Raw genomic sequence first — 27,068 nt, 5'->3', positions numbered from 1 at the left:
ATGGTCACCATTTTACTTTAGCATGTTATCATTTGCTAATTAACACTGTAATGAAGGAGGGTTCCCACACCAGGTCTCAAACCCTGGTCTCCCAGACTATGGACGACTGCGCTAACCACTCAGTCAAAGGACCAACCCGTTAGCTTCTATTCATCCATGGTCAATTACCCCACCGTGACATTACCCCCTCCTTCAGGAAGCCTATCAGCTCCCTCCATGAAGGAACCTCTCTGGGCGCATGTGCTTCCAATGGCCTCACTGTCTAACCATCACAATCCAAATGTAACGAAGGAAGGTTCGGTCACCAGGTCTCAAATCCCAGTCTCCCAGACCATGGACAACTGCGCTAACCACTCAGCCAAAGGATCAAGCCACATCTAGTTTTGGTCGTTACTCTTTAGAGGGTACCAGCCTGCACCGTGACAAACACCTAACACAAAATACAGCTGAGGCTGATGAGAATGTCATTAGTTTATTTTGGCCCGATGGTGGCCTGAGATGAAAAGTCAGGGAATCACCTAAGCTACTACAATTCTTCCAGCGAGGAAAATGAATGTGTACCAAATTAAACGGCAATCCATCCAATCGTTGTTGAGATATTTTAGTCTGGACCAAAGTGGTAGACCAATCGACATTGCCATCCACTAGCGTGGTGAAAACTTGACTCTTATTTTTATAAAAAAATAAGTAATGAGACCACGATGGGTTAAGGTTTTATTAAGATATTAAATTATTTCACATTTAATTGATTCATTTATGTATTTCCTTTAGATATTTTTCTGTATTCATATGACTATTTTATAATGTCTTATTTATGTATTTATTGCTGTCCATTTTTGACTTCCATAGCTTTGAGGTAAATACCAAGCACTCAGGTTGTAAACCATTTCAGCTATGCAGAAATTGCATGACCTTATAAAGGCATATAATTTGGGATTCCTGGAAGAAGCCGGAAATATCAAGTTTATTGAGGGGTATTGTATCTGGAGCAATACGACTCCACCCGTACGGAGGTGGGAGAAAAAACAGAAAAGACCAGGAAATAAATAAAAGAAACAACACAAGTTCCTGAGAAGTTAATCAATAACCAGTATGAGCAGTTTCACAGAATCCACACACATGGAGTCCAGTGTGTGTTGTCACAGCAAACATCTGTACTGCAAGTCCGGGAGACATGTCCATTGGCTGTTTGTGGCTTAAAAAACACAAACTGGAAAGACATGCAAGGGTAAGATTTGAGCAAATTGAACCAGAAAAAAAATGTTTTGTATTCTGTTTGAGTGCACCATTGGAGGGAAAGGTAGACTCAAATGAAAAGCTTATCTCAAAGCTCACGTTCCCAAATCCCAAAGTAGAAAATCCTGATTTTGATCCCCACTGTCATTCTAATTTTTTCGTAACTGCAATGCATTGGATTTGTTACAGCAATCCATTTATGTGTGAGCTGGTATTTCCCAGCCCTTATCATCACCCCCCCCCCCCCCCCCCTCCTCCTCCCTCCACCCTACCCTCGTACCCCCTCTGCAGTAAACTTGTGCCTCAGCCTGCCTCTGCTCTGGAGAATCCCAGTGACCTAGATTCAGCCGGAGTTTACTGCCGGCTCCAGCCCGGGCTGTTTGCATGCCGCTGCCAGCGCCAAATCCACGCTGCACTCGCACATCAGCGCTCTGACCCACATCTCCATGGCAACAGTTCCACAATGCCCCGGCGATGCTGCAGCGGCGGCTGGCAAAGGGGAGAGAAGTGTAGGGCTCCCTGACCTGCAGAGCAGCGAATGGTTGGGCTGTACCCCTCTCATATTGGTTTTACACCCCCTCCCTTCACTCTCACTCTCTTTCACCACCCTGCATGTTGATGAGGGGATTACCAAACCCACATAGGAAGATGTAATGCCTCCCTGGTGTTGGTTTTACCCCATTTTTTGAGACTTTATCTTATTGTTGATAGATTTTTCTTGTCCATGTCTCCTTTAAGCCATAGTGATATCTCCTGTTGCTCCTCCCATCCTGTGCCATATGCTCCCATAATTCACTGCCAGCGCTTTTTTTCCACCCCACGTGTTGAGTTGCTCTGTCAGTAGTCTGCTCCCCTTCTCCATCTTGATTATTCTATATGTTTAAGTCAAGTCACACTTAGAAATATTCTGTTTTAAAACAGGTTTTGCTTGATGTTCCATTCGAAGAGTTTCAGATATTTATTCAGAGCAGGGGATTGGAAATGAACAGCGACATTAACAGTTTTTGTTGCTAGCTACAGCAGTTTTTCACCACTCACACAAAGGGAAGCAGGCAGTTTGGGTCCAGCTCGCATTACAAAGTTGGCCCGTATCACTGTGTCCCTGTCTCTGGCCAACAGAACCCCCTGGAATAAGACTGGCCCCTCTTGATTTTATCACAATAACGCACTGTCACTTCACATTTACGCTGGGTGAAACTTACCCTGCCAACTGCCACCACTCGGCTCAGATAACAGCGATGACAATCAGCACTCTGTCTGTCTGTTTCTGGGTACCTGCTGCGGCAGTTTGTAACGTGGCTAATAGCCACATGATGGCTGCCAGACAGACTCCCAGGACAGGCAGATCTCACTCCTTATAGCTGCTCACCCTAATATTCTGTAAACCACAGAAACTGTCTGCGATAACATTGTTTGGATTACTGCACAAATAACGAACAGGTAAGACCATAGGCTACTATGAAGTACAGTACTTTCAAGCAGGGACCTAGGACTGAAAACGCGGACACACTTGTCTCATGAATTACTTAATTCACTCTTGCAAACCTCGCTCGGATAACAGATGAACCTATGTGTACTATCAGACTGAAAAAGTCAACATGCATAAAACAAACAGGCTTGACCCTGCAGTGTTTCCCCTATAATAGTACAGGCCCGGCAGGCCGCCAGGCCAACGAGAATCCCTGCCAGGCCAAAAAAAAAAATTTTTAATGCCAAAAACAACGCCAGATATCCATTCAATCGGAAATCAGTAGCGTTTGGGAGCCTCTGTGCAGCCCTGTTCTGAAACTTGAGTCAACCTCTGTGTCATTGCCTAGGAAACTCTTGATAGCATAGTTCCTTTTAAGGAATGGGTCAGTGCGTAAAATATGGTGTGGCAGGTGAGTGAGTGGTTCAGTGAGAGTGAGCAAACGGCAGAAAAGTGACAGTGAATGCAGAGGAAAAGGTTAGCAGTTAGTTGTCAGTCTGGCAGTAAATGTACAGTACAGAATATAATGTGTCAGATAAAAAAAATGTTAAAAAAATGCTTGTCTGATGTTTCCCCCACTGCTGGAAAAGTGAGGGGGTTAGTTCCAAAGTTAGCAATAATGGGTTAGCCTAATCTGAAGATGCTAAACAGAGAAATAGAGGATGGAGAAATGTGTAGCTGCTGACCCTTCCCTTGTTTCCCATCTGCCTCTATTCTATCATCTGTCCAATAAAGTGTACCAACTGGTAGGGTAAGGTACCGTTCACATTTGGATACCGTTACCATGCTGATACTGGTACCGATACTGGAACCTGGAATTCAGTACGGATATCCATATGTTTATGAAGGATTAGCATGGTAGGCTAACAGTCCGTCCGCTGTGTGACTATTACCATGCCATGATGTCTCTCAGAGCATACAAACACCGTAACCACACCTGTAACCTGCCCAGCATGGTGCTGTTAAACTGGAGACACCACAGCTACACCTTGTTTTTATTATGTCTATGGGTTCCACACAGCATGACACGGCTATGCTAATGATGCTGACCATGCTAAGTAGCTGCTGACTGCCATGCAGGCTGGTAAAATGGATCCGTCGCGTCTCTTTCTACCCATCGGTTGGTGCTCCTGTCAGTGTTGGAGCCTTTGTGTGAGACGCTCTGGTCAGACTGAGAGTGAGCTCACTCAAGGCCACGGTCATAGTTCCGCAAAGTACTGAAATTTGGCATTGATTGATCCAAATTGAATCAGTACTTGATAGTACCAATGTAATTCAGTCAGTGCCCTTTAGCTTTAGTCATCCCAGATAAAAGGGTAGTCAAATTTTTACCTAATTTTGAGACCCTGTCTTATAGAGGGTCAAAATCCAGTTTTAAAACCTTTATTATTTCATAGGAAATTGAGCTTACACTGTACATATTTCTAAACACATGTGTATGTAATCAAATTATCATGTACAAATTAAAACACAGAAACCATGTATTTCATTGTAGGAGGACCAGATGGTTTCTGGGGCTCTGGACAAAAAACGCTGTCATACACACAACATACAGTACCCAAGGGTACATAAACACAACACAACATATACACATTGTATAGAGGGTGGGAGGAATGGGGAGGCAGTGGGGGGCTACAGCTCAGTTTTGCCCCAGGTCCACTAGCAGGTCTATCCAGTCCTGATCATAAGCACTTCTTAAGCAAAAATGCCAACAAAAGAAATCTTTAAAGAAAGAAAAAGCGCCTCCTTTTTGCCATATCATAAATCTGGTGGCATCCATCTTGTTTTTCCTTCTCAAGTTCTGAAGCTGGTGGCAATGGACTGAAAGCAGTTTTGGCAACTGCCAAGTAAAGTAGAACCAGCAGAATAGCAGAATAAATTGGGCTACAAGACATTTAGCTAGCTAGCTGGCTTTCCTGTCACTTGGGAGGTTTAAATATTACATGTGTGGAATGGAAAGACAAATTAATTTCCACCTTTTCAAACTCTGGTTAGAATCAGCCTCAACCCACTGCCGGAGGTGGGATTGCAATCTGTCTCTAATTATTTTTGGTTACATCCACCATACTATGCAAGTATTATACAACCCAAGTCTTGTGTGAACAGTGACAGCCAGGTATTTTCCCACACCCAGATTTCTTGTATATGGGTCAAACTTGTGTTTAATATGGGATAATAAAGTGGTTTATTCATTTCCTTCATTTCCCAGAATGGATGTTGGTGAAGTTTTTGCTCTGAGCCAGAGGCAGTATTTATTGGTGTATAGATTGCTTGAAAGTGTGCTCACTTTCTGTGTATATAGAGAAGAGAGAGTTTTTTTCTTAAAAAGAATAAGTGATAGCAGTATATTTAAATTCCAGCTGCAGTATATGTTATGGTGCATTGAGATTACAGCTAGAGATTAAATCTAGAAACTCCCATGATGCGATAATCTTCAACAATTCTGAAGTCAAATAAAAAAAAGTGGTCCCCAGCAGAATGGTCAAAATATTTACACACAAAACTCAAGAGTAAAGAGCTGTTAATGTGATACAGCCTGCTTCCACCGGCTGACAACACAAGCCAGAAACACGTGCAGCTGTTTGCTTCAGTCAATGTGTGAAATAAGATTCTTCTCACTCTTGTAATACTAAATTCTTTCAGTCGTGTACTAGTTCACACCTGTTTTTCACCATGTTAATTTAGCAGGGAAATCACAATGAGTGTATGTGAAAGACCCCCCCCCCCCCCCCCCCCCCCCCCCCCCCATACACACACACACACACACACACACACACACACACACACACACACACACACACACACACACACACACACATAACAGTCACACATGCACCCTATCCTTGGCCTTGGGGTCAATGGTCTGATATTCCATCTCAGCCACCTTTCTCTGCCCTCAACAAGCTTTTCCAGTCTGTCAGCCCCTATTCCATGGCAACCAGAGAAATAAAGGTCCGCAAAACAAAGCCTTAAGAAAACATAATGTGTTGAGTACAAATCTCCCCTCAGTGAATGCAACTAAATGCCTTCAGGTGTGACGGAAACCCTATAGAGAGCTGGTACCTACTCTATTTTCAATACAACTTCTGAAACTGATCCTTAAGACTCTATTTCAGCCCATGGTTCCAAACAAGGTCTTACAGGATTTTTGTCCACAATGTATTTTCATCTGCAACACAAGCTCTCAATTTGGGACCTATTTTCGTAGTTTTGGCCATCATTCCTATCAGTTATAAAAAAGTTGAACTCACCAGAGTAATTGCAGAGGTCTGGGAACACATTGCCACAACAAAGTCTAACAGGGAAAGAAACACCAGCACTCAGACAATCAGCTGACAGTTTTGCCAGATTATTTAAATTATTTTAGTTGCAGGGAAAACTGAAAGTAAGCACATTGAAAATGTTGGTAATAATCCCCCAATAAACAGGAAAGCTGTGTCAACACAACTATGTTAGGTTAAAGTTGAACCAAGAATGATGAATGTTTAATACAGACAATTTTATTACTATGAGGCATGACTGCCAAAATTAAGAAAATAAGACCCAACTTTCAATAAAACGGAACTATCCAAATTGATGTAAGTGCTAGCCACATGGAAAGATCAGACATGGGAGAATACCTTGTGCCATGTTTTATAGGATGGCAGTAAAAATAACATTTCAGTGGTCAAAAATGTTTCATTTCTAACCTCCAAGATACCCCAAATTAAAAAAAACCGTAGCTGGCAGTCATTATAGGCAATGCTGGACTACCAGCTGGGCACCAAAACCCACAGTAGCTTTAATCATCCCAGTTAAAAGGGCAGTCAGAAGTGTGACATTGTTACCTAATTTTGAGACCCCATCTTGTAGAGGGTCAAAAACCTTTATCATTTCAGATTAAATTGAGTTTAAATTGTACATATTTCTAAATACATTTGAGTGTAATATAATTATCATGTACACACTTGGTTGGGGCTCTGGGCAAAATATGCTGTCATTTGTAGTCTGCTGGGTATAACAACATTTATACTTTGTATAGAGGGTGGGAGGAATGGGGAGGCAATGTGTGGCCACAGCTCAGTTTTGCCCCAAGGTTCCCCAGCAGGTTAAATCCAGGCTTGGATCATTATGGAGTCTGCAGACTTTAGTGCAAATTGACACTGAAAGACGAGCCAAGAATGGGGAACCTGTGAAACCTGTTCAACCAAAGTAAAGCCAGATAACCTCATTGATAACTGATTTGAGAGCAGTAAACAACATTGGTCAGATAATGACTTACTCTACTCCTTTCTGTGCACATATAAACTTATAAACAATTGAGAAATAATACAAAAGGCAGGGGAATGCTTGAAAAAACTTCCAGTTGTTCATATATAAATAGCGCCAAACACGTCTAAAGGCAAACATGTTTACTGTATAGCTGTTCTAAATGGATCCAAACTAGCTGGGATGAAAAGCCTGCCGTCATAAAGAGGGGTGAGATGTGATGAATCATTCAAATGGAGATAATGGCGCACACTTTTGCATACCTTTTGTTGCGTTTGTATACACAAAAAATGACGCAGGTAGTGGAAGTGCATGTCAGATTGTTGGTTTTGGAAGGTTACAAAGGTGTCAGAGGCAGCCCACTGAATTTTGAAGTTGGAAACTCATTTGTGTATGAGGGGTTTCGGACACTTTTTCACAAGCATTTAGTTTAAATCTGTCTTCTCCTCTTTTCTTTTCTACTTCTCTTGGCTGAATATTTGGGAGGACTTCTGGGGGAGGCTGATCCTCTCCTAACCCCCAGTTCCCACCATCGCTAAGCCTTATAATAAACCCACACTCACCAATTGTAGTCCAGCTGTTGGGTACAAGTTGTGCCCATACTCACAGACTGATGTGTGAGCTGATGTGAGCACAGGCCGGGGGCTGAGCACACCACTTCCAGACACAATGAACCACCCAGAAGCCCCTGAAGTGTCTAATCCTTTCCCACCATTGTCCACATATCCCTATGACTACCAATGACAACTATCATTCATATGATTCCAATTTTCTAGCGAGTGCTGTAGTGGAGAGTTCTGTTGACCACTCCGTTGTTACTCTTTGGTTTCCCTAGTAGTGCTGTTTGTGCTCAAGAAAATGCTAGCCTCCTTCACCCCGTGCTGTTTTTCAAACGGTTAGAGCCTTGTCTTGATGTGACTCACAAAAGCGGCTTTGATAGCACTCCTCTCCTGCCAGACTCTGTTCTCTTTTTAACAGGTTTTTGACTAACCTTGGTGCCACCGTTGCCAGCGCCCAGACGTCCAAACAATCTAAAATGTTGCTTGCGGACTTGTTAAACCTACTCAGTAACTCTCAGCTCTCTTTGTTTTGCCAAGTTGTACCCTTTTAAGGGAAGTCTGGTGTATTTGTCGACCTGTGTCACTGTTCAAATTAACAGGCTTAAATAGACAGTGGATCCATATAGATGAGTGCATTGTTTGCTTTTGGATTAGCCTGTTCACATCTTTTTCCAAATGGATGATTTTGACCAAACAGGAGCTCGTCAAATTGGATCACCGCCCAAGATCACAGAAGGCAGTATTAAAACAAGTTATTTTCAGCACAATCCATGAATTATTTCTGCAGCTGTCCGACTTCTTCTTTTTTTTCTCCGATAAAACATTTGCTGTTGTCTGCTTGTAGCTTATGTCTGAACACAATCTTTTCCTACCAAGCAGAATTGTCAGACTAGGTTTCAGCTTGTGTTGAGGGAGATATGTGAAAGATTAAAAGTGGAGATAAATCAGTTGAGAACTTGATGTGCTGTAATGGCTCCAGCATTGTATAGTTTTGTCCTGCTCCATCAGTGCCTTCAATGGTGCAAAGTTAATGTGAAGAGGCATTTGGCAGATGGCTGGCTTCTCTTAATGAAAGGATGTGAATAGGGATATTTTGCCCCTTTCCTTTCTCTTCTTGTGATCTCTCCACAAGACACCAAAGGCACAGGAGGAAGCATTGGCAACACAAGAGACAACCCCCTGCAACAGAAAGTCCTCTAAACTGCAGATTTTTCCCTCCACCTCTGATGTGGGCTGTCTTTGGCCTTCCCTGTTTAGAGATAGCTACCATAGGTGTAATGTTTTTTTGCTCAATATTGTGTAAGATAGTGAAGAGAAATGTGTCCAACTTTAGCCATCATGCAGCCTCTTTTTCATGTTTTAGTACCACTTGCACTGCCCTGACACACCAAGCCAACTTCAAAGAACTAGCCTTGACAAAGACTGGCAAATGCATTGCCACATCCCCTCATGTTAGAAGCTGCACTTAAACACACACCAAGAATTACAGCCAATGGCCCTCTGACTGCTGACATGCATATACAGTATGTTGCTGCTAGTCATTTCCCCTCATGAAGGGGAAATGACTAGACAATAGTCCCAAAATTAACCCCAAAAAATTAAAAAATAAAGAGACAATATGAAAAACAAAGACTAATCAACTATTTTCACGCCACTGTGAATCTGATCACAATCCTATCATATACTCAGAATACAAACTTAGAATTTGTTTGATTTGAAAATTGTATCTAGCACTGTAAAGTTTTACTTTCTTATTGAAAACTCACATCAGACACGAAATTTCAGCTGAAGTGCCTATCCGTTGAATCTACCCCGACTCCAACCTCCATTATGGCAGTCAGTGGTCCGAAAATGGTCTTCATCAGGTTGACTAATAACAGAAATCCAATGGAAGAAATCTGTTTTCAGGTAGGCTCTATGAGGAGTATACAGGAAGCAAACAGCACTGTTTTATTCTTTACTTTGTTCGTTTTATTTCCCCCGGCCACCATAGATCTTGGTGACACCGGGGCTTTGATCAATCATTATAGGTACCGTAAATACAAAGCACGTCAGGCAAAAAAAATGGAGTATAAAAATACACAAGGGGTCACATAGTGATGCACTGTTCTCAGAGTTGGAGTGGACTGTGGCATCTCATAAAATGGAGGTGTGTCTGACAAACAAGACACACAAGTGAAAGACGTCATAAATGCTTCAAAAAAACCCTGCTAGTGTGGATTGCCCTTAAGGCTATGTTATTCTGCTTGTAGAAAGAAGAGGCATAGGCAAAAAAGGAGAAACTGCACAAAAAAGGGTGAAATCAAAGATTCACTTGGCCAAAAAAAAAAAACAGAGACAGCTCTTTTCCCCCGACTGTCTGAGGTCAGTCAACATGCTAAACCAACCACTGATTTGGTTAGACTAAACCCAACAGTGCCAAACTGCAAAAAAAAAAAAAAGGTGACCATCAAACCCACTTGGCCTGACAACGTCTGATAGCTGACTGTGCTTGATGTGTCAGGGCCCTAAGGATGTTGATGGCAAGTGATGCATTCCCATGAAATTTGTTGTGAATATTCATGGTTCCCAAAAGTTACTTCCTCATGATTTTGGTAATGCACCACCTTTTCATCTCAGAGCCACCAAGGGGGCTTTTACAATTTTAAAGCCTCAATAAACTAGTATTTCCTCATTCACAGTCAGTTGGTTACTGGGACATGGACCTGGGTGATTACAGTTAAAAATCCCCTAGTCATAGCTACTAATACGTAGGTTAGCATCATCATACTGTTGTGAAAAAGTGGGCAGTACCCCAGAGGAGCCACTGGCTTTACTGGATGTATGAGGCTGCCTAACTGATGACTGTTATCTGTTCAGCTCTGCTCTAATTAGGCCTGACAGGGAGCGATGGGAGCTGCTACACCTCGTAATGTGAGAGACAGAGCAGACAAGGTCAAAGAAAGCAGATACACCTTGACCTGCAACATGGGAGCCTGATTTTCCCACAATACACAGGGACTTAATGAGGATTAATGCAGAGATCTGCATGACCACTGAACTCTCCACTTTGATCAGTTGAATTCATTACACTTTGAAGGAGATGCTCTTCACGTTGGTGTGAGGAATTAATCCATACCAAGCGTTTGTGGTACCTCTGAGTCAGTTTCTATTCTCCAACCTTTCTTCGTGCTGGTGTGGCAGTATCAGTCAGTTAAAGAGCCGTTCACAAACTGTTCGTCAAACAGAAATAGGGCTGATTGATTAATGGATTGTTTTCTTAAAGGAGATTGACATTAAAATACTGTCCATTTCAGCTACCCAGATGCATTAATGCTACTTGCTCAGCTTGTATGCATGACACATAGCTGTCTGGGTATAGTGTTACCATCACATTAAAGGGCAGGTCCATTATTTTTTGTTTTTTGGGTTTTTTTTATATCATTCTGTAACTTCCCAGAAGTGTTCTATATGTATTCAAATCCGAAAATTCAAATTTTGGTTTTGGTTTTTTGGAAGTATGTATGTTTTAGCGTCAAAATGCCTGTTTCCCAAGCACTTCTAAAAACTTTTTCCCTCGTGATCTGACGTAGGTTTCTGCATGAAGACGTTGCTGCATATAAATTGATATAAACCCCCTAGCCCACCTAGCTAGCCACAGAGACAGACTGAGCACTCGCTGTTGCTGCTGCTCTGCTAAACATGCTAACAGACACAGATGGAGCACTCACTGTTGCTGCTGCTCAAAGTTTAAGAAATAAACTCAAGCTCTCCTTCCACCAGTAAACGGTTCTGGATCAGAGCAGAATCCGTTGTGACTCGCGGGTGTTATTCATCCCGAAGCTCCGTCTGTCACTCCACTCCGTCTGGTGTATCCATAAACATCTCACACACTCAGACTCAGTGCTGCGACATTGCTTGCAGTATATCTGGTCAGTTTTCGTGTTCTAACATACAGCGAATGAGTATGTTAGGAAGACACTGTCAGTGAACTGCGCGCATGTGGATGTGTGGGGAGGGGGGTCTCTAGCCCACATCACTGTTCTTCGCTAATGGCTGAGTCAGCATTTCCATTTGAACAACCCGGAAAAAAACGCAGATGGAGTCGTCCTTTAACTTGGGCCTGGGTATTGTCCCACTGTTTTTGATATCAGTATTAACACTGATACTTTGAGTTTGATACTACTTATTGACACTTTTTTATTGCTTTACTGCTTTATACTTCTGTAAAAAATCCACCTAAGTTTCAAATACAAAACTATTTTTACATTTGCATTTTCTTTTGTAGGGATACCTGCATACCTGCGGATGGGGATTTTATTGATACAACTATTTTCATCAATACTGCTCATTGGTTCAGTTCTGACATCTGTGCAAGAAAAGGTAAAATTAAGGTAGGTAAAGCTGTTTCATAGAGTTACCTTTCATTTTTAGTTTATTCATAACAATTCAAAAGGCTAACAAGCTCTGTATGGCTGTGTTAAACATATTTGCTGTGGATGGTAGCAGCCTTGCCCACTTGCACAGAAGCAAGAGGGACAGTGGTGGCCGACATCAGCCCCATGAAAAAAACGCAGCCCTCTCATTCATTTGAATGGGGGCAGTCCATTGTCACAAGTGGGGTGCCAGTGCAGATGGCTCTAGCAATGCAGATGCTTGCGTTGCTTTAACACAGGGCTGTTCAATAAATCTGGGGAAAGTGAAAGAGCAATGCTTGTCCCTCTCTTATTACCACCACGGTGGTAACTTGAGCAAAGACCCTTAACCTACAACTGCTCCAGTGGAGCTGCTCAGTGGCCATCAGATAAGACTGTGGTTAAATACTAGGTTGCTTTTGTTCCTGCAAAAGAGAGCTGGGCTTCCAGAGAAACTTACCTGGATAAAGAAAGTAATCAAAACCATGTTTACCGCTATGCTAAAGAATCTATCATATAATATTTTAAAAGGCTTAAATAAGACTAATTAAGGCTAATTAAGAACCAGATGCTATTGAGAACCAGGTTTCAGGGGGCATCTCTACACTGACAAGATCAGCTAAGTAAGTCTTGTGTAGATAATACTTCATGTTGAATGGATTTTTCAATACTCAGTTGTACTGAATTATTTGGATCTGTACCAGGTACTGAATTTCAATATTGGGCCACATATTAACTACTTCCATGAAAAACTTATTTCCATTTACCTAAATTGACAGGGAAAGGGTATCCGAAGGAAAGTAGGAAGGTTGAAGAGGTGCCTTTTAAAACAGTAGTACAATAGAGAAAGGAAAATCATCACAAGAAAAAGAAGAACAAAGAGATGATGAACATATTTTATAACAAAGTAGACTTTATTAGTGATTCTTCATTCATATTTTGACTGTTATTAATCTTTTTAGTAGCGAAATCTTAGTCGAAGACATCTATAGGTGCAGTTCAGTGGTTGTCAGTCTTTTTCATCTATTTGCTGCAATCAATGTCCTGTGTATGTTTTTGCAAAAGAGTTTCATAGTATTGCTGCACCATCGTGAGTCGCCATCTAGTAGCAGGAATCCATGATGCGCCTCATGCTCATGACCCTCATTCCACTCCTGCCCATGATCATGAAGTTCCTGTACTCGCCGGGCTTCATGTACATCATCCTGCCTCTGAACTGGGGCTGCTCGTACATCATCCAGTGGCCCTCCAGCACGTTGCAGGACATGACGTTGGACATGCCGAAGCGCTCCATGACGTTGTCACAGTCCTCCATCAGCTCATGCATCTTGCCATCAAAGTTCTCCCTCTCGTAGATCCTCATCCTGAAGGATCCTCTGTGCATGGGGATCATGCGACAGGACCTGATGCAGTCGCTCATGCCCATCATGTTCATGTAGTCGGCGTACTCACCCCTCCTCATGAAATACTGGTTTCCCATGAAGTTGGAGCGGTCATAGACAATGAAACAGCCCCTCTCCACCCTGCAGGAGTGGCAGCGGTTCAGGTAGGAGGACATGTCGGGGCAGTCACTCATGCACTCGTAGGAGCGGCCCTGGAAGTTCCTCTCCTCGTAGAAGATGATCTTGCTCATCATGTTCATGGACTTGGAAGTCATCTTTGCTGTGATGTTGTTGATGGTGCTGGTGCTGCTCTTGAAGCTGAACTGCTTGCCTACCTGTTGGAAGCCTTCCTTTTTATACCTGACTACCAGAGGGCCCCTTTGTAAAAAAACACCCTGACCCAGCAACATACCATGGAAGCCCATAGAGAACTGAGGGTTGCCACATTTACAGCTGTTCCCCCAACAGACCTTAGAAAGGCGCTTTCACTTAGAATAATGTCAGACAAAACCTCTTTCAAAGGGTTAACAAGGGACAATAGCACCTTTGTAACACCTGCAAAGGCTTACAGTACTAGTACTGTAGTGTACAAAAAGCATCCTTAGGTTCGGAATATTGTTTTGTTTTGTTGTCTCATTCTTAGCTCTTTGCTAGATCATCTGTTAATATTGTCAGTGAAGGTTCAGCATACAAAAAGATTAGCATATTCTAACAAATATACAACTGTGATTGATGTTTCAGAAGAATATTCATTTGTTAGGCCTTTATATTAATCAAGAGGCAATTTCCACATGTAATTTAATTACATACCGACAGTGCAATTTATAATGACATTTCATTAAAAAAAAATAAATACAACAATTAGTTTGAAATGTCACAGTAGTTAAGGCATCTTGTGGTGTTTTGTTGTCTTATGTTCACATTCAGTGTTACCAAATGAATGGTGTGTACCCTTGAGGTTGTGTTGGATGCATTTCCTTCTTCATAAAACATTTGCAAAGCTAATTTTTGAACATTTTGGAACCTGAAATGTTTATATCTGTGTTTAAAAGCTATCAGTATTCTTCTTCCCTGCCTTTGGTGGCACATTGCTGTGTTTCTTTTTTTTTCTCATTTCTTTTTTTTCAAATTTTTACAACCCCCTCAAAAGAATAGGAAACACATACATACAAAGAACATAAATACATTCAAAGAAACTCCCCTCCTCCCACCTCCAAATAAAAAGTGTTGCCCCCTTATCAATAATTCATATGTGGAAATTAGGGATGTAAAAACTCCTCAGGGGTCAATAGGTGCCCCCAAGGATGAAAATTTTATATCAGCTTTAAAATGTAGATTTACAGTCATTTTTACCTTTAGGATATAGGTAAAAACTCACCCTAGTACTAATGTAATCTTACTGGTACAAAATTAATATCAGGGAGACATCAGTTCAGGGCACTTACAAAAAACAAAAACAGTCAAGAGAGTGCAGAGCTGGCTCCAAAATTATATTCAAGTATATTGCATCCACTATACAATATACAATATACGAGGTTACATTACTTGATGCCTACTAAACAAATGACACAATATGTAAAATTATGAGATTTCAGCACCACTCCACACATAACCATCGCTGCTGTTCTCTAATGCAGCCATCAAATTTAAATACTCTAGACAATATTGCTTTAAGGAAGATGATGCTTTTGAACAGCTTTACTATTGCTAGTTTTTTGGGTTTTTTTTTGTCATTTTAATGACCATTTTCAATCTATGAAATGAAACTGGTACTTTTTCTTTTTTGCAAAGCTCAGTTTTTACTTTCAAATAATCAACCATCTACATAACTTCTCATTACATATGTTTTAATTCTTCTTATTAATTCATAATTATTATACACTTAAGATTGAGGGAAGGCAACACACCTGAAATTGCTATATTTGTTCTGACTTATCTCATGACTTTGCCAATTTACATAATTTCATGATGAAGAAGAGAGGTTAGAGGTGACACAGAAGGAGGTTTTATTCTGATAGAAGAACAAGATTTATTTTTTCCCTATTCAACTGTGGTGCCTGGCCTTGATCCACATCCACCCACACTTTCTTTAGGCTATTAAGAAATTTCACATAGACTTGGCTATGCTGCAAATTGGGCCAACGGGTACAGAGAACATGTTATAAAGTACGATTATCGGTTAATTGCTGTTAATAATTCAACCAATTAAAAAATATATTAACCAATAATGCAGAACATGAGGGACGTGCAGTGTAAGTGTCAGAAAATGTTGTGTAGATTTGCTGTAGTATACGGTGTGGTCATTGGGTGGAGCTTCTTGCTGTTTAATGAAATTGAGTTACAGGTGTGTTTGGTGACCTCCCTTAAGGGCTGCAAAAACTATAAAACAAATGCACCTCTCTGCCACTGGAGGAAGAAAAAAGTCGCAGTGTGCCTCAATCTGCTCATTGTGGCAGTCATGTTGATGAGCACTAAAGCACAAAGCTGTGAAAATTCCACGGAGTTGTTGTTTGGCGGCTGTGCGGTTTAGCTATCTGAGGCTCATGCTAATGCTAAACTAGCATCTTGAACAGAAGCAGCTGCTGGGTTAATGCAGGCTGAGAGCTAAGTGTTCGACAGTAGGACTCTAATCACACATTCTTCCAACAAAATCAACACAAAAGTGATGAACTGCAATAGCGACACTCCCCTGCTCTGAGTATAAATGCATTTTAGTGGTGCCAGTAAATGGACTGATATAGATGGAGTGACAGTATTTGTGCATCTGTTGCAGCTGAGCAGCTGTTTCCAGCAGCTGGACTAACATTAGCTACAGTAAACACACATCACTCAATCATGTAGATCTGCATGTCTGCAGAATCTTTTATATTAAACCAGTCACACTGCATTCCACATGGCTTGTGGGGAGATTGGGGTAACCTTTTTTACATTTACATTGTAACACTATAATACCCACTGTACCTACAAATTATATGTATTTAATTTAGTTTAAAATACAATGTGCAAGACATTTCATTCACTACTGTATAGCTGTATATATAGCCTGTTCATACACTCGTTGGGCGCACCGCCTAACAGTTAGATCTACAGTCTACGGGATACAGTTAAACATCTATCTGCATGTTATTTTCTTTTAATAATAACATGTTATTTACTTTCAATTGGTAGGCTAAATGTGAACTTGCCAAGCGCAAGGCTAACGTTAGCTGGCCACCTGTAGCAAACAGTTATCTATCAGGCCATTGTTTATGTTAATAATACGAATATTACGAATACGACTCTTACTGTTGTTATTTCGTCATGTGGAATTCTGATGTTTCTATGTCATGCACACACAAGCTGTAAACAATCTCATTGGCTTGTGAGTGTGACAGTCTGCGAAGAACAACATCTTGTTGGATGCAGCTGTCTTTTTTTTTTTTTTTACATTGAAGTTATTAAATGAATAGGAAGTTATATCTTCCCTGTTGCATCATTTTCAAATTAGCCAGCAGATGTCCTAATCTTCCTTTTTTGTCTTATTTTCCGTCATAACTTAAATTAGCATGTGCAAATTAGCAACATCTGTGTTAATGCTTCAGTTACTCTGAAGCAAGGGTCATTCTGTGTCTCTAAATGGCCTTTTTTTAGAAGACACCTTGAAATACCCTTAGAAAAACCTGTAAAATATTCATTTTCTGTGGTATTGTTATTTGATCTTGGACTAGGTAAGGCTTAAAGCTGTGGTCCCATTGTGTTTTCCAGCTAACAAATCCCAGCTATAGGTCATCTGCAGGCATTAGTTTGCAAAAAAATATTCAGGCAGAAATAAAAACCTTCTATTTCAGTGTTTTCAGACTTCTATTACTCAATGCCAGTAGCACTTACAGTGATTCTGACTGTTGGGGAAAAAACTTCAGTGTTACCTTTCAAAAGAGCCCAACACCATGCATGTACTCCTAATAGTTCAAGAACAGCTTTCAATTTACTTTAGGTATGCCTTGGATAGGTGTTTAGGCTAATTATACAGAAATTTAAAGGATTGTTAAGGGGTAAACCGGTAACTATAAGAAAAGTTGTGATGTAGCTTTTGAATGTGCAAGCTGTCCAGCAGTCGGTGGTCAGAGCTAGCATGTATGCCCTGGTTAGCTTGACTTTTAGCTCATCCTTCTTTACCTTAAAGTGCTTTCAATGTGTTTAGTCACAGTAGCTCTCGATGGTGTAACATACTTGGGCTTGAGGTACCGCACCAACTCTTTGTGACTTTATATCCGTGCCATAAAATCTTTCAGAGTACACAAACACTGTAAACACACCTGTCACCTTAGACACCTGAGACACTGCAGCTACACCTTATCTTTATACAGTTTATGGGCATTTGGCATGATTGATTGACCTAATATGAATAATGTGAAGTATAGAGTTCAGTACCCACCCCTAATATGCAAATGAACCTATAGGCCAACATGCATAACCGGTCAAAAATATTTCCTGCGGTCAACCAATTAACAGTCAACCGTTGACATCTCTAGTGGAAATAGGCAACTTTTTTGCTCTAACTTACCATTATGAAGTAAATGTTAATTGCACAGTGTAATGGATATAGAATAATGACATCATCGGCATTTAGATTGGTTCCCTATAGGCCTCACTTACTATGCAATTCTGTGTGCCACGGGGTACAATCTCCTGGGAAAATGAAGGTTTGTTTTACGGCATTTCTGCCCTCTAAAAATGAGTTAGCAAGGCTACCAGCCCTACAGCTATAGAATATTGGATCAGTATCGAGTAAGACAAGTAAAACATCTAAAACATTTAAAGTAAAACTGGTGTTTGAATCTGGTGTTGAAATGTGTCTTGGTCACCACAAGCGTCTGTTACTAGCTGGTCTGGTCACTTGTTCAGCAGAGGAGAGGACATGGGAGGAGAAATCACAAGCATCCTAATCCATTAGCCCCTTGTCTACACCAGCAAGCAGCACATTAGCAGCTGCTTCAATCCTCCATCTGTGTCACAATGGATGCGTTGAGCTGCTGTACTGTTGTGTACTCAGATGTGTTTCGGTAGCACTCACAGCCCAATAAACAAGCAATTTAGCAAACTGTAGGTATGTAAATGAGTGAAACAAATTAGATGGCTGACGCAGACACTGTGTTACTTATAATTTAAGCCAGTCTGTTTGAAACAAATGAAACACATTGGATTACAGCTCAGAATGCCCAGAAATTGCATTGATATTGTGTGATTCCGCTCATTACAATTTTTGTCCAATGCCTACATACAGTGGCAATACAGAAAGTAGTGTACCCTTTATGTGGGTAGGCGGAAAGTAAAGATGTGGAGGTCAGGGTGATGGAAGGATCTTTCCCTCACCTTAACTTAAGTGTTTTACTTGCCTGATCTCAAATGAAAATATTTAATTTGCCTAAACTACACTCTTTCCCTAACCTTAATCATACTGTATGATTATTAGCCAGAGTAGAAAGAAATAATTTGTAAAATAATGGCACTGGGATGTTAAAAAAAACCCAAAGTGTAATCAAAGGTTTTGCAGAATTGTAAACCAATATCACTGTTCTTGTATAGTAAAAGACTTGTTATAGATAAGACAGTTATAGATAAGGTATCAAGTGAAACTCCTTGTTGTCAAGTAAAAAACAAAAGCAACTGACAACTTCAGAGGCACAAGGTAGTCTAGAGGGGGGTGGCCAGTCAGGGACTGTGATACACTTGAATTTGGTAGTGACTTAAATGGAATGTAAAACATGGGAAAATGTGCAATGAAAAGCAGTGAAAACAGATAGGACATACAGTATATGCCATACTATGACATACTTCCTCTTTTTACTTAGCACTGTCAGCACTGCATAATGATTATAGACCATTATAATGAATATGAAGAAACAAGGAAAATACCACCTTGATAGAATGGTTAAAAACACAATGTAATCTCAACACAGTGGCTGTTTTCAGTCACATCACATGTTTATTGGCAAATCAATTTTTCATCTGTAGATGTTAAAATTTCTATTATTGACAAGTTGGAAACATACAACATAACATACATACAAAAATGCCAAATGTCGGTATAATGTAGGTACATTTCTAATTAAATATAGTTGTTGGAGAATTAGTTTATACTTTATAATATATATTATTTATCATTTCAACAGACGTAACTATACCAGCTATAGCTCAGACCAGAAATGATTTAAAGATGTGATGTGGCTTGGACATTTAAAGATCTGCAGTGTAGCTTAGTATCAGAGCAAGTCAAGTGTTGAAAATCATCATAGCAGCAATGAAGGTCAAACACCAAAAGACATTGCATATGGAGAAGCTAAAATAAAGATAATAGACATCTGTCTTGATGTAAAAGGTTAGAGCAGCATGACAATAACACAGAAGAAGTTGTGGGTGGCTGTAACAGGCACCGGTTTCATGTAAACTGTAACCATATCAGTTTCACTTCTTGTTGGTTCCAGTACTGCTTCACTCAGCATAAACTGTTTTCCTCCTTCAGCCATGACAGCAAAGATGAAAGCATTTACACCCTTGGTCACACAGGATATGCAACAAATGAGGCTGATAATGTTTATTAAAAAAATGTTTTACTAAAGACGAAGACTCCCTGAAGTCCATGAAGCCCAGTGGCTCAGCTGTATATTGAAACAGGGATGTTGCAATCAGCTGACTGAACCATAACACTGAATGTTATCGTACTGCCAACAACAGTTTGCTGTGTGGCCATTCCATTAAACTCAACATGGTAGTTAAACTGAGTTATGGCATCTTGGGCTGCTGTTCCAGGTTGAGCAAACAGCAAATGTCAGCACAAAGCACTCATATTCTCCTGCGGTGTTTGTCCACAGAAAGTATAGGGTGTGGAGGAGACTGAACTCAGTGGAACAGCAGAGGAATTCCTGTGTTTTTGCTTTAGGGAATGTACCTCGACTTCCAACACCTCTGTAATATAGGGTCTATACTGTAGGTTCAGCACTGTGAATATTAGTATTAGAATCGAGGAGAAATCACTTTAACATTATATATCTAGAAACCTAGTTAAGATTAAATTAAAGTGAAATTGGCCTGTAATTAATAACTTTAAAGCCCAAAACAAATTTGATCACTTATTAACCAATGTGAAGTCCAAAATATTGTGTGTGCTTCTTAATATTTCTTAAAATGTTTTAGTATTAAAATGGTTAAAATCGACATTTTTATAACATGAGAGGCGTGGCTCATAGTGATGAACCTACAGAGAATTATCAGTGACTCTGAAGCTTCCCTCAGCTTTATAGCAAGTTTCAGCTCATTGCTTCATTTTCGGCCACAGCAGACAGCTGTTTTCAGAGAAAAAGCTCTAAAAAGCCACTGTACACTACCTGCACAGCACTAAATGGCAAACAGGCATAGTCAGCTGTAGACTAGCTGGTGAACATAGTGGAGCATTTAGCAGCTAAAGAGCAGATATTTCCCTCAGGAGTTGGTAGAGAGCAAAAACAGAGCTAAAAGAGAGTGAATATTAGACTTATATTCACCAGGTGGACACAAACACGACTCCAAATGAATGATAATGTTGCTCGTAACTGCTGGATGTGGAAATAAGCAACTGTTTGCCTACATGTTTAAAAGGTGATGATGTCAGTGTTGTGTTTAAAGTTGCTTACACTGCCCACAAGTTGCCACAATAATAGTTATTATAGGTTTAAGGATTAAGACAACTTGATTAAAAGTATGTTAAAGCACCCTGTCATATGTTCAGAAAACAGAATAAAACATAATAATGAATATATTCATTAGTGGCAGCCCTCAGTATCAGCAAACTTTAGATAAATCTTGTTGTGTAACTCAGTGAGTTTGCTGACTTCATCACTCTTTACTTCTCCTACATGTTACCCTACATTTTTTTTAGCATAACACTGATGAAAATTGCAATGGTTTAATTACGAAAGTAAAACAAGAAGTAAGAGACATGTTTGACACACGTTTTAATATTTACCATTATCCTGCTATTACCACCTGTGGCCACATGTTATTTGTTTTTTTGCGTGTCATTTTTGTTTATCATGTTTATCCACCAAGCTAAAGAAGTAAGAGTTAGCTATGACTGCAGTAGCTGCAATGCGTAGTTGATTAATATATTAGTTTCCGACTATTAAATTAATGGTGACTACAGACAGAGAGAGGCAACCGCATCAGAGCCAAAGTAGCATGTATTGGCAATCGGACATAAAAAAACAACAATTCTGATAATCATAAAAATGCTAAATATCAGATATGATAATCGGCTATGCAGATAATCCTACACAGCACACTGCTGAACACTGGATTTGGCACAACTCACCAGTTTTCCAGCTTGTGTGTGGATTGGATGTGGTCAGCAGAGGGCCTGTGAGACAAATGGTTTGTTTGGCTGCACTGTAAACAGGTAGTTGCTCTTCTTCTGCTGCATTTCTGACAGAGAGGTTGCTCAAGGTGTGTTTGCTGGCACCAGTGGTCCATACACTTGTCAATTCCAATGGAACTCTGGGAAATATATTATTAAAATCCACATGCCTGTAGCACCAGTAACAGTGGACATCCCCAAAATCAACCAGGACTTAAGTCTTCTATCTGAACTAAAGATAGAAGATTTCAGTCCTGGTTGGTTTTGGGACATTGCCTATGATAGAGAATGCATGTCCTCTAGTGAAAACTGAGGTCATGGAACATGGAACTGGTTAGTTCATCCCACACACAGTCCTGAGCTGTTGCACCAATCATCTTAACATGTGTCACAGGTTGATCTTAATGTCTTTTTTCACTGCTGTGGTAGATTTGCATTACATCAGTTATTTCTACATTCCAGTGTGGGGTGAGACATTATATGTTCATTTACAGAATTAACTTACCAAAAATGTATAGGAGGAATGCAGGAAAATAAACACCCTAACATATGGTCATAATAAAAACAAAAACATTGTTATTTCAAGTAATTATTTGCAGCATGTGTCCATTTTGCTGTCTTACTCAATAGAGATTTAATTCATAGCCAGTTCAGCAGAGCCTTCAAATGTGCTCAATCGATGTCTTATTCAGTGTCAGATAGGTCTTTGAGTTTTTTTATTTGTATTTTGTAGTCATGGAAACAACATAAAAACAGATAACACAAGAGAAACAGAATCCAATTGGCTTATAGTGGACCTCAACCAAAATTTAATTGCCAAATAATTCTGGAAAGTACATTGCAGAGAGTGCTTATCACCAAAGATAGTTGCCAGAATAAAATTTAAAAAAATCTCATTACCACTTAATTACACATGGGTAAGGTTTCTTAGGCTCTTTGGAAAAACAGCCAAAATTAAATCCCTGAACCAAACTGTGTGTTTTAAGGCCATGAGCCAGAAATGTTGAGCGGCACAGCTGTTGATACAGGCCGTGTTCACTGATTAACTGATCTCTGATAAAAAAAAGTGTTCAGCTGTGGGACCAGCGTATCGGGAGCCCTGACTCACACGCTGCTTTCTCAGGGTAAACTGACACAGTGCAGCGGTAGCAGCAGGGGACTTAATGCTAACTTGTCATACAGAGTAATTGCCGCTCATTATGTTGCACACAGCTGGAGACTGGCCCGGCCAGCCCCGGCAGTCTAACTGCTGTTCTGTAAGCTACTACACCATCTCCAACAGTTAACTCCAGTGATGAAGTTTAAAATTTACATTTAGGTGATTTAAGCAAAAAGTTGTGCTCATGTTCGTGTTTGCTTGGATGTTTCTGTGGCTATTTAAAGCTTAAAAGGAAGGAGAGTTGAGAGCTGAGTTGTTATGTTATTAAGGATCCGTGTCTGACTACTCATCATGTTGTAGAAAAGGGGAAATTACATGCAGTGAAACTACTTCCTCTAAATTGCACTTTGTGTACTTTCGGAATCGATTTGCTAAAAATTTAACTTCAGTCATTTGGGTAAAGAAACTTATTATTGCACCTTTAATGTACAACTCATTACTTTAATAAGATATTCAGTGGCTAAAAGTGTATTTTCTCAGAACAATAATTCGCTTCAGTTAAAACACTTGAGATTTCCAACTTTTGATATTGAAATCAAAGTCCACTTACCAGCCTTTTTATACAACTTAGAACATTGGATGACAACCAAGTTATCTCTACGACAACAGAGCAAACTCCATTCACTGATGACTTAAGATTAAATCGTTACAATCAAAGTCTTACAATGACAAAAGTTTCAGTTAAATGTAAGTGCTGAACAAATTTGAGGCATCATTGAAGTTAAACAACTGAAAAACGTTGAAGTTAGTTGAAATGCAAGTACTGAGAGGAGTTGAAATGTCACAAGTGTGAGTTTTAAAAGGCGTTTGAGGTGTCAGTTTAAGTGCAAGAACTAAAAGATGATATGAGTTGAAGTGTCAGTTTAAGTGTCACTTCAAGTGTAAGCACTAAAGGGAGTTGAAGTGCTGAAAGGAGATAAAGTGGCAATTGAAAGATAAGCATTAAAAGAAGTTGAATGTCTCTTTACTTTGAGGGGCATCATTCAAAACTCACTTAATTAGTTACATTTTGTAAAAGAGAATTTTTCAGTAATTGGGTTAGAAGAGTTGAAGAATTATGTTTCTGGTTTAGTGTTTTTCTGTCATGCTGCACTGTGAAACTGGCAGAACCACTCTCAAATGATCAGATGTATTTTGCATATGTGCAGCCTCGGTTCCACCATGCTGTTTTTGTTTTTAGGTACCTACTTTGTGTTGTTAGGAGCTGTATGTAAAAAATGAAAAAAAGGAAGCACTGGTTTCTGTGTGGAAGTTTGCACACTGGGCTCTTGTTTGCTTGACTTAGTTATGTTATTTAGCCAGCATTTCTGTCTGAGATGGTTTTGATTTAACATGACATTGAGTAGTTAATGATGTGGTCAGTTAGAATTTTTCATTGTAGAAAAAAACAAGGGATTGACTGCAAAATGGCAAATGTTTACTCTGACTCATACACAGGGGAGAACATATGGGAATGCACATTTATCCTAATGTGTTCCAGATTACTACATTAGCAACAGCATTGATTAATTGAGCTTTAACTTATGGCTTTTGCTTAAGGCGTGTACTCCAGCAAAGGGATAAATTACAATCCTGATTGTGATATAAAGCTTTAGACTGTAGAAAAGGGAGTTAACTACGTGAACGCAGCTGAGAATAAATTCCCTCTGCTTGCCTTGACTGCAGATAACTCTGCTGCAGAAGAAGAGTCATTTGCTTCACTATTGAAATTTTAAAATTCATTTTGCAGTTCTCTTAGAATAAGATGCTCATATTTTTCCTCCAAGGCTCTGCTTTATCTGCATAAAAACATAAATCCATACTGATCGCCTCCTCACACCACATGTAATTTCACTACATTTTTTGTCTCCGTGTGTGATGTGGAGATGTAGCGAGATGCCTGTGTTGAGCCAGTGGTGTTCTGCAGTGAACACGTTTAGTGCTCCCGGGGGCCCGGCGTTCACAGAGGTCACAGAGCAGCAGTGGCAGCCAGGCGCTGATGGCTCAGTGTTGGGTTGGCCATAGAAGCTCAGCCAGCCGTTCCTAATGACATCGCTCAGTGACGACGGCACTGATTATGTGGCGTTTCTCTCATCAGGCCGGGGAATGAGTGTTGACAGTCACATTGTGCCGTGAATACAGGTTGACCCTTGGGGGGTCAGGAGAAGAGTTGCACTATGATGTCACAGGTCAGCACGTGTTGCCTCCAAAGTGAGAGAAGGCCTGTCCAAAGAACTTCGCTGAGAGTTATCTTTGTTTTTCTAAGTGAAGAGTATAGCAATACTAAGCTCTGTAAACATCTGTAAACATCAGCTAGAAAAATAACAAGGGATTTATTAGTCTTGGTGCTTTTCAGTAGAATGTGTATTTTGTCCATGTGCAACTTTCATGTGATCAGAGGGGTGACTGTGGACTTTCTGTTTACTGTAGTCCCTCTCAGTAGTAGCAATGTAATGTGTGAAAAGCCCGAATGAGCTTTAATAATCATTTACCAGTTTTCTCATATGGATAGATATCTGGCAGCTACAAGCTGCTATTATACAATGGTGTAGTGGTGTGAGATCAATCAGACTTGTGTCGGGATTGTCTCATTAAGGTTTAAATATTGACTAAGCATGCCATTACTTTTGCATTGGCTTTTAAACTTAATTTAGAGGTCTTCAGGGGTCCACTTGAGGAGCTGAGAACCAACCCGGAACCTGTGTCAGACCAAATTCTACTCAGTCTATTTGGGTCGTGTCGAGTCTCATTTTACTGCTGCTGGTCTTGGGTCTTTGTGTCAATATGTCTAATACCTGATGTCCAATATTCGTTTCTTTGACTTTACATTTGTTCTTAGGGCATTGTTATTAATGTAGACTATTGCTGCTCTTTCCCACTGTGGCTGTTTGTTAATTAATTGAATTAATTTATAGTGCATCGCACTGCTATCAGTGTTTGTGTTCTCTCTCTGTTATGGTCTGTTTGGGTTGAAAGCATTTTGGATTTGGTTTATCATGCTCGGGTTAATTTGGGTTGGGTCTGGCTGTGCTGGTCCTCTCTTTTTTGAAAATTAATTCATGCACATCAGGTTCAGGTCTGACCAAGACCTCTACTTCAATTGAGCACATCTGAGACATGCAGATGACTGCTTTTTATCCAGCGCTACCGACAATCAGTGTAACAGCAGTATAAGCCTTTACTACATTGATGACCAACATCACAAACAACCAACCAACAGTGAACTGTGAGGAGCTGCAGCCATAGGGCCTTGAAAATAATAATAAAAAAACAGTACATAGTACTATACATATACTACTATACTATACAAAAGTACTATACATAGTACTTTTTGAAAACAGTGTTACAAAGAACTTTAGAGTAAAGTGAGAATAAAACTGTAGCATAAGGTTAAAAACTAATTTAAGTAAGTAAATAAAGGTAAGGTATTACCATCAGTTAAGAGAAGTTATAGGATTAAGTATAGTTTTAAAAGAGGCTATAGAGCCCTTGCAGAGGATCTCAAGCAGTGGTAAGGCTTGTAGTGAGTTAGGAGGAACCTGACAACGCAACACTTTACAAAACAGAAATAAAATTATATGTGTAATGCCAAGCAACGCAATGCATCTTAATGCAGGACTATAATGAACAGCAGCCACTTTTATGTAAATGAGGGCAAAATTCACATGGAAGCTCCGTCGTAATTTACTGACAAAGTGATGCAGTGGTGGGCCAGTAAAGTTTTGTCTTCACTGGGGTATATGTCTGTGGAAGAGAAGATTTTTATTATAGTTTCAGGGATCCCTCTTTTGTACAGAATGCCCTTTACCTCAAATTTGACAGACACAAACAAAAACAAAGTGTTGCTTAACACAATCATGTAAACAGTTGGACAATGTCACAAGTTTGCTAGCCCTACTGGCTAGCTTTCAAGCATTGGCACAGTCACAGCGAAGTGGCGACAGTGTTGCAGGATTTATTCACATTGTGTGATTTCACTGGAAGAGCAAGTAAAATGGGACCACCAGCCGGCAAAAACAACACGTCTCCTGGTGAAGTACAGTGCTTTTACTTTATTGTTTTACTTGTGTGATAAAACCATTGTAGTGTTTATCTGTGACATGCTAAAACTTTATTTTAACAGTAGCACAAGTAGAGGAAAACTGTAAAATCATCAAATTGTCTCAGTAATGTCGAGTCGCCCGAGATAAATCTAAAATTTTGCTAACATTAGCCATCATAAGCTACTGGTCATACTAGACCAAGAAAGGCTGTAGCAGAAAATCCTCAATGTT

The 27,068-nt window shown here is 40.1% G+C and overlaps 2 protein-coding genes across 5 annotated transcripts in view; one reads left to right on the top strand and one right to left on the bottom strand.

Annotated features, from left to right (window-relative positions):
* lama4 (laminin, alpha 4) overlaps positions 1-27,068 on the top strand; it is a 265,332-nt gene that overhangs the window by 36,327 nt on the left and 201,937 nt on the right. For all 4 annotated transcript variants that reach the window (XM_042389930.1, XM_042389932.1, XM_042389940.1 and 1 more), the window contains exon 3: positions 11,780-11,885. The gene's annotated coding sequence lies outside the window, so the exon portion shown is untranslated. The remainder of the gene's footprint in view (positions 1-11,779; positions 11,886-27,068) is intronic.
* LOC121882028 (gamma-crystallin M2-like) lies at positions 12,973-14,800 on the bottom strand. The gene has a single exon (XM_042389942.1). It carries the CDS (start codon positions 13,711-13,713, stop codon positions 13,009-13,011), a length of 705 nt encoding a protein of 234 aa, XP_042245876.1. The 5' UTR covers positions 13,714-14,800; the 3' UTR covers positions 12,973-13,008.

The sequence above is a fragment of the Thunnus maccoyii genome, chromosome 17 (assembly GCF_910596095.1).
Source record: "Thunnus maccoyii chromosome 17, fThuMac1.1, whole genome shotgun sequence".
Lineage (NCBI taxonomy): Eukaryota > Metazoa > Chordata > Actinopteri > Scombriformes > Scombridae > Thunnus > Thunnus maccoyii.
Note: the sequence above shows the minus strand (reverse complement) of the source record. Positions and strands in the feature narration are given on the sequence as shown.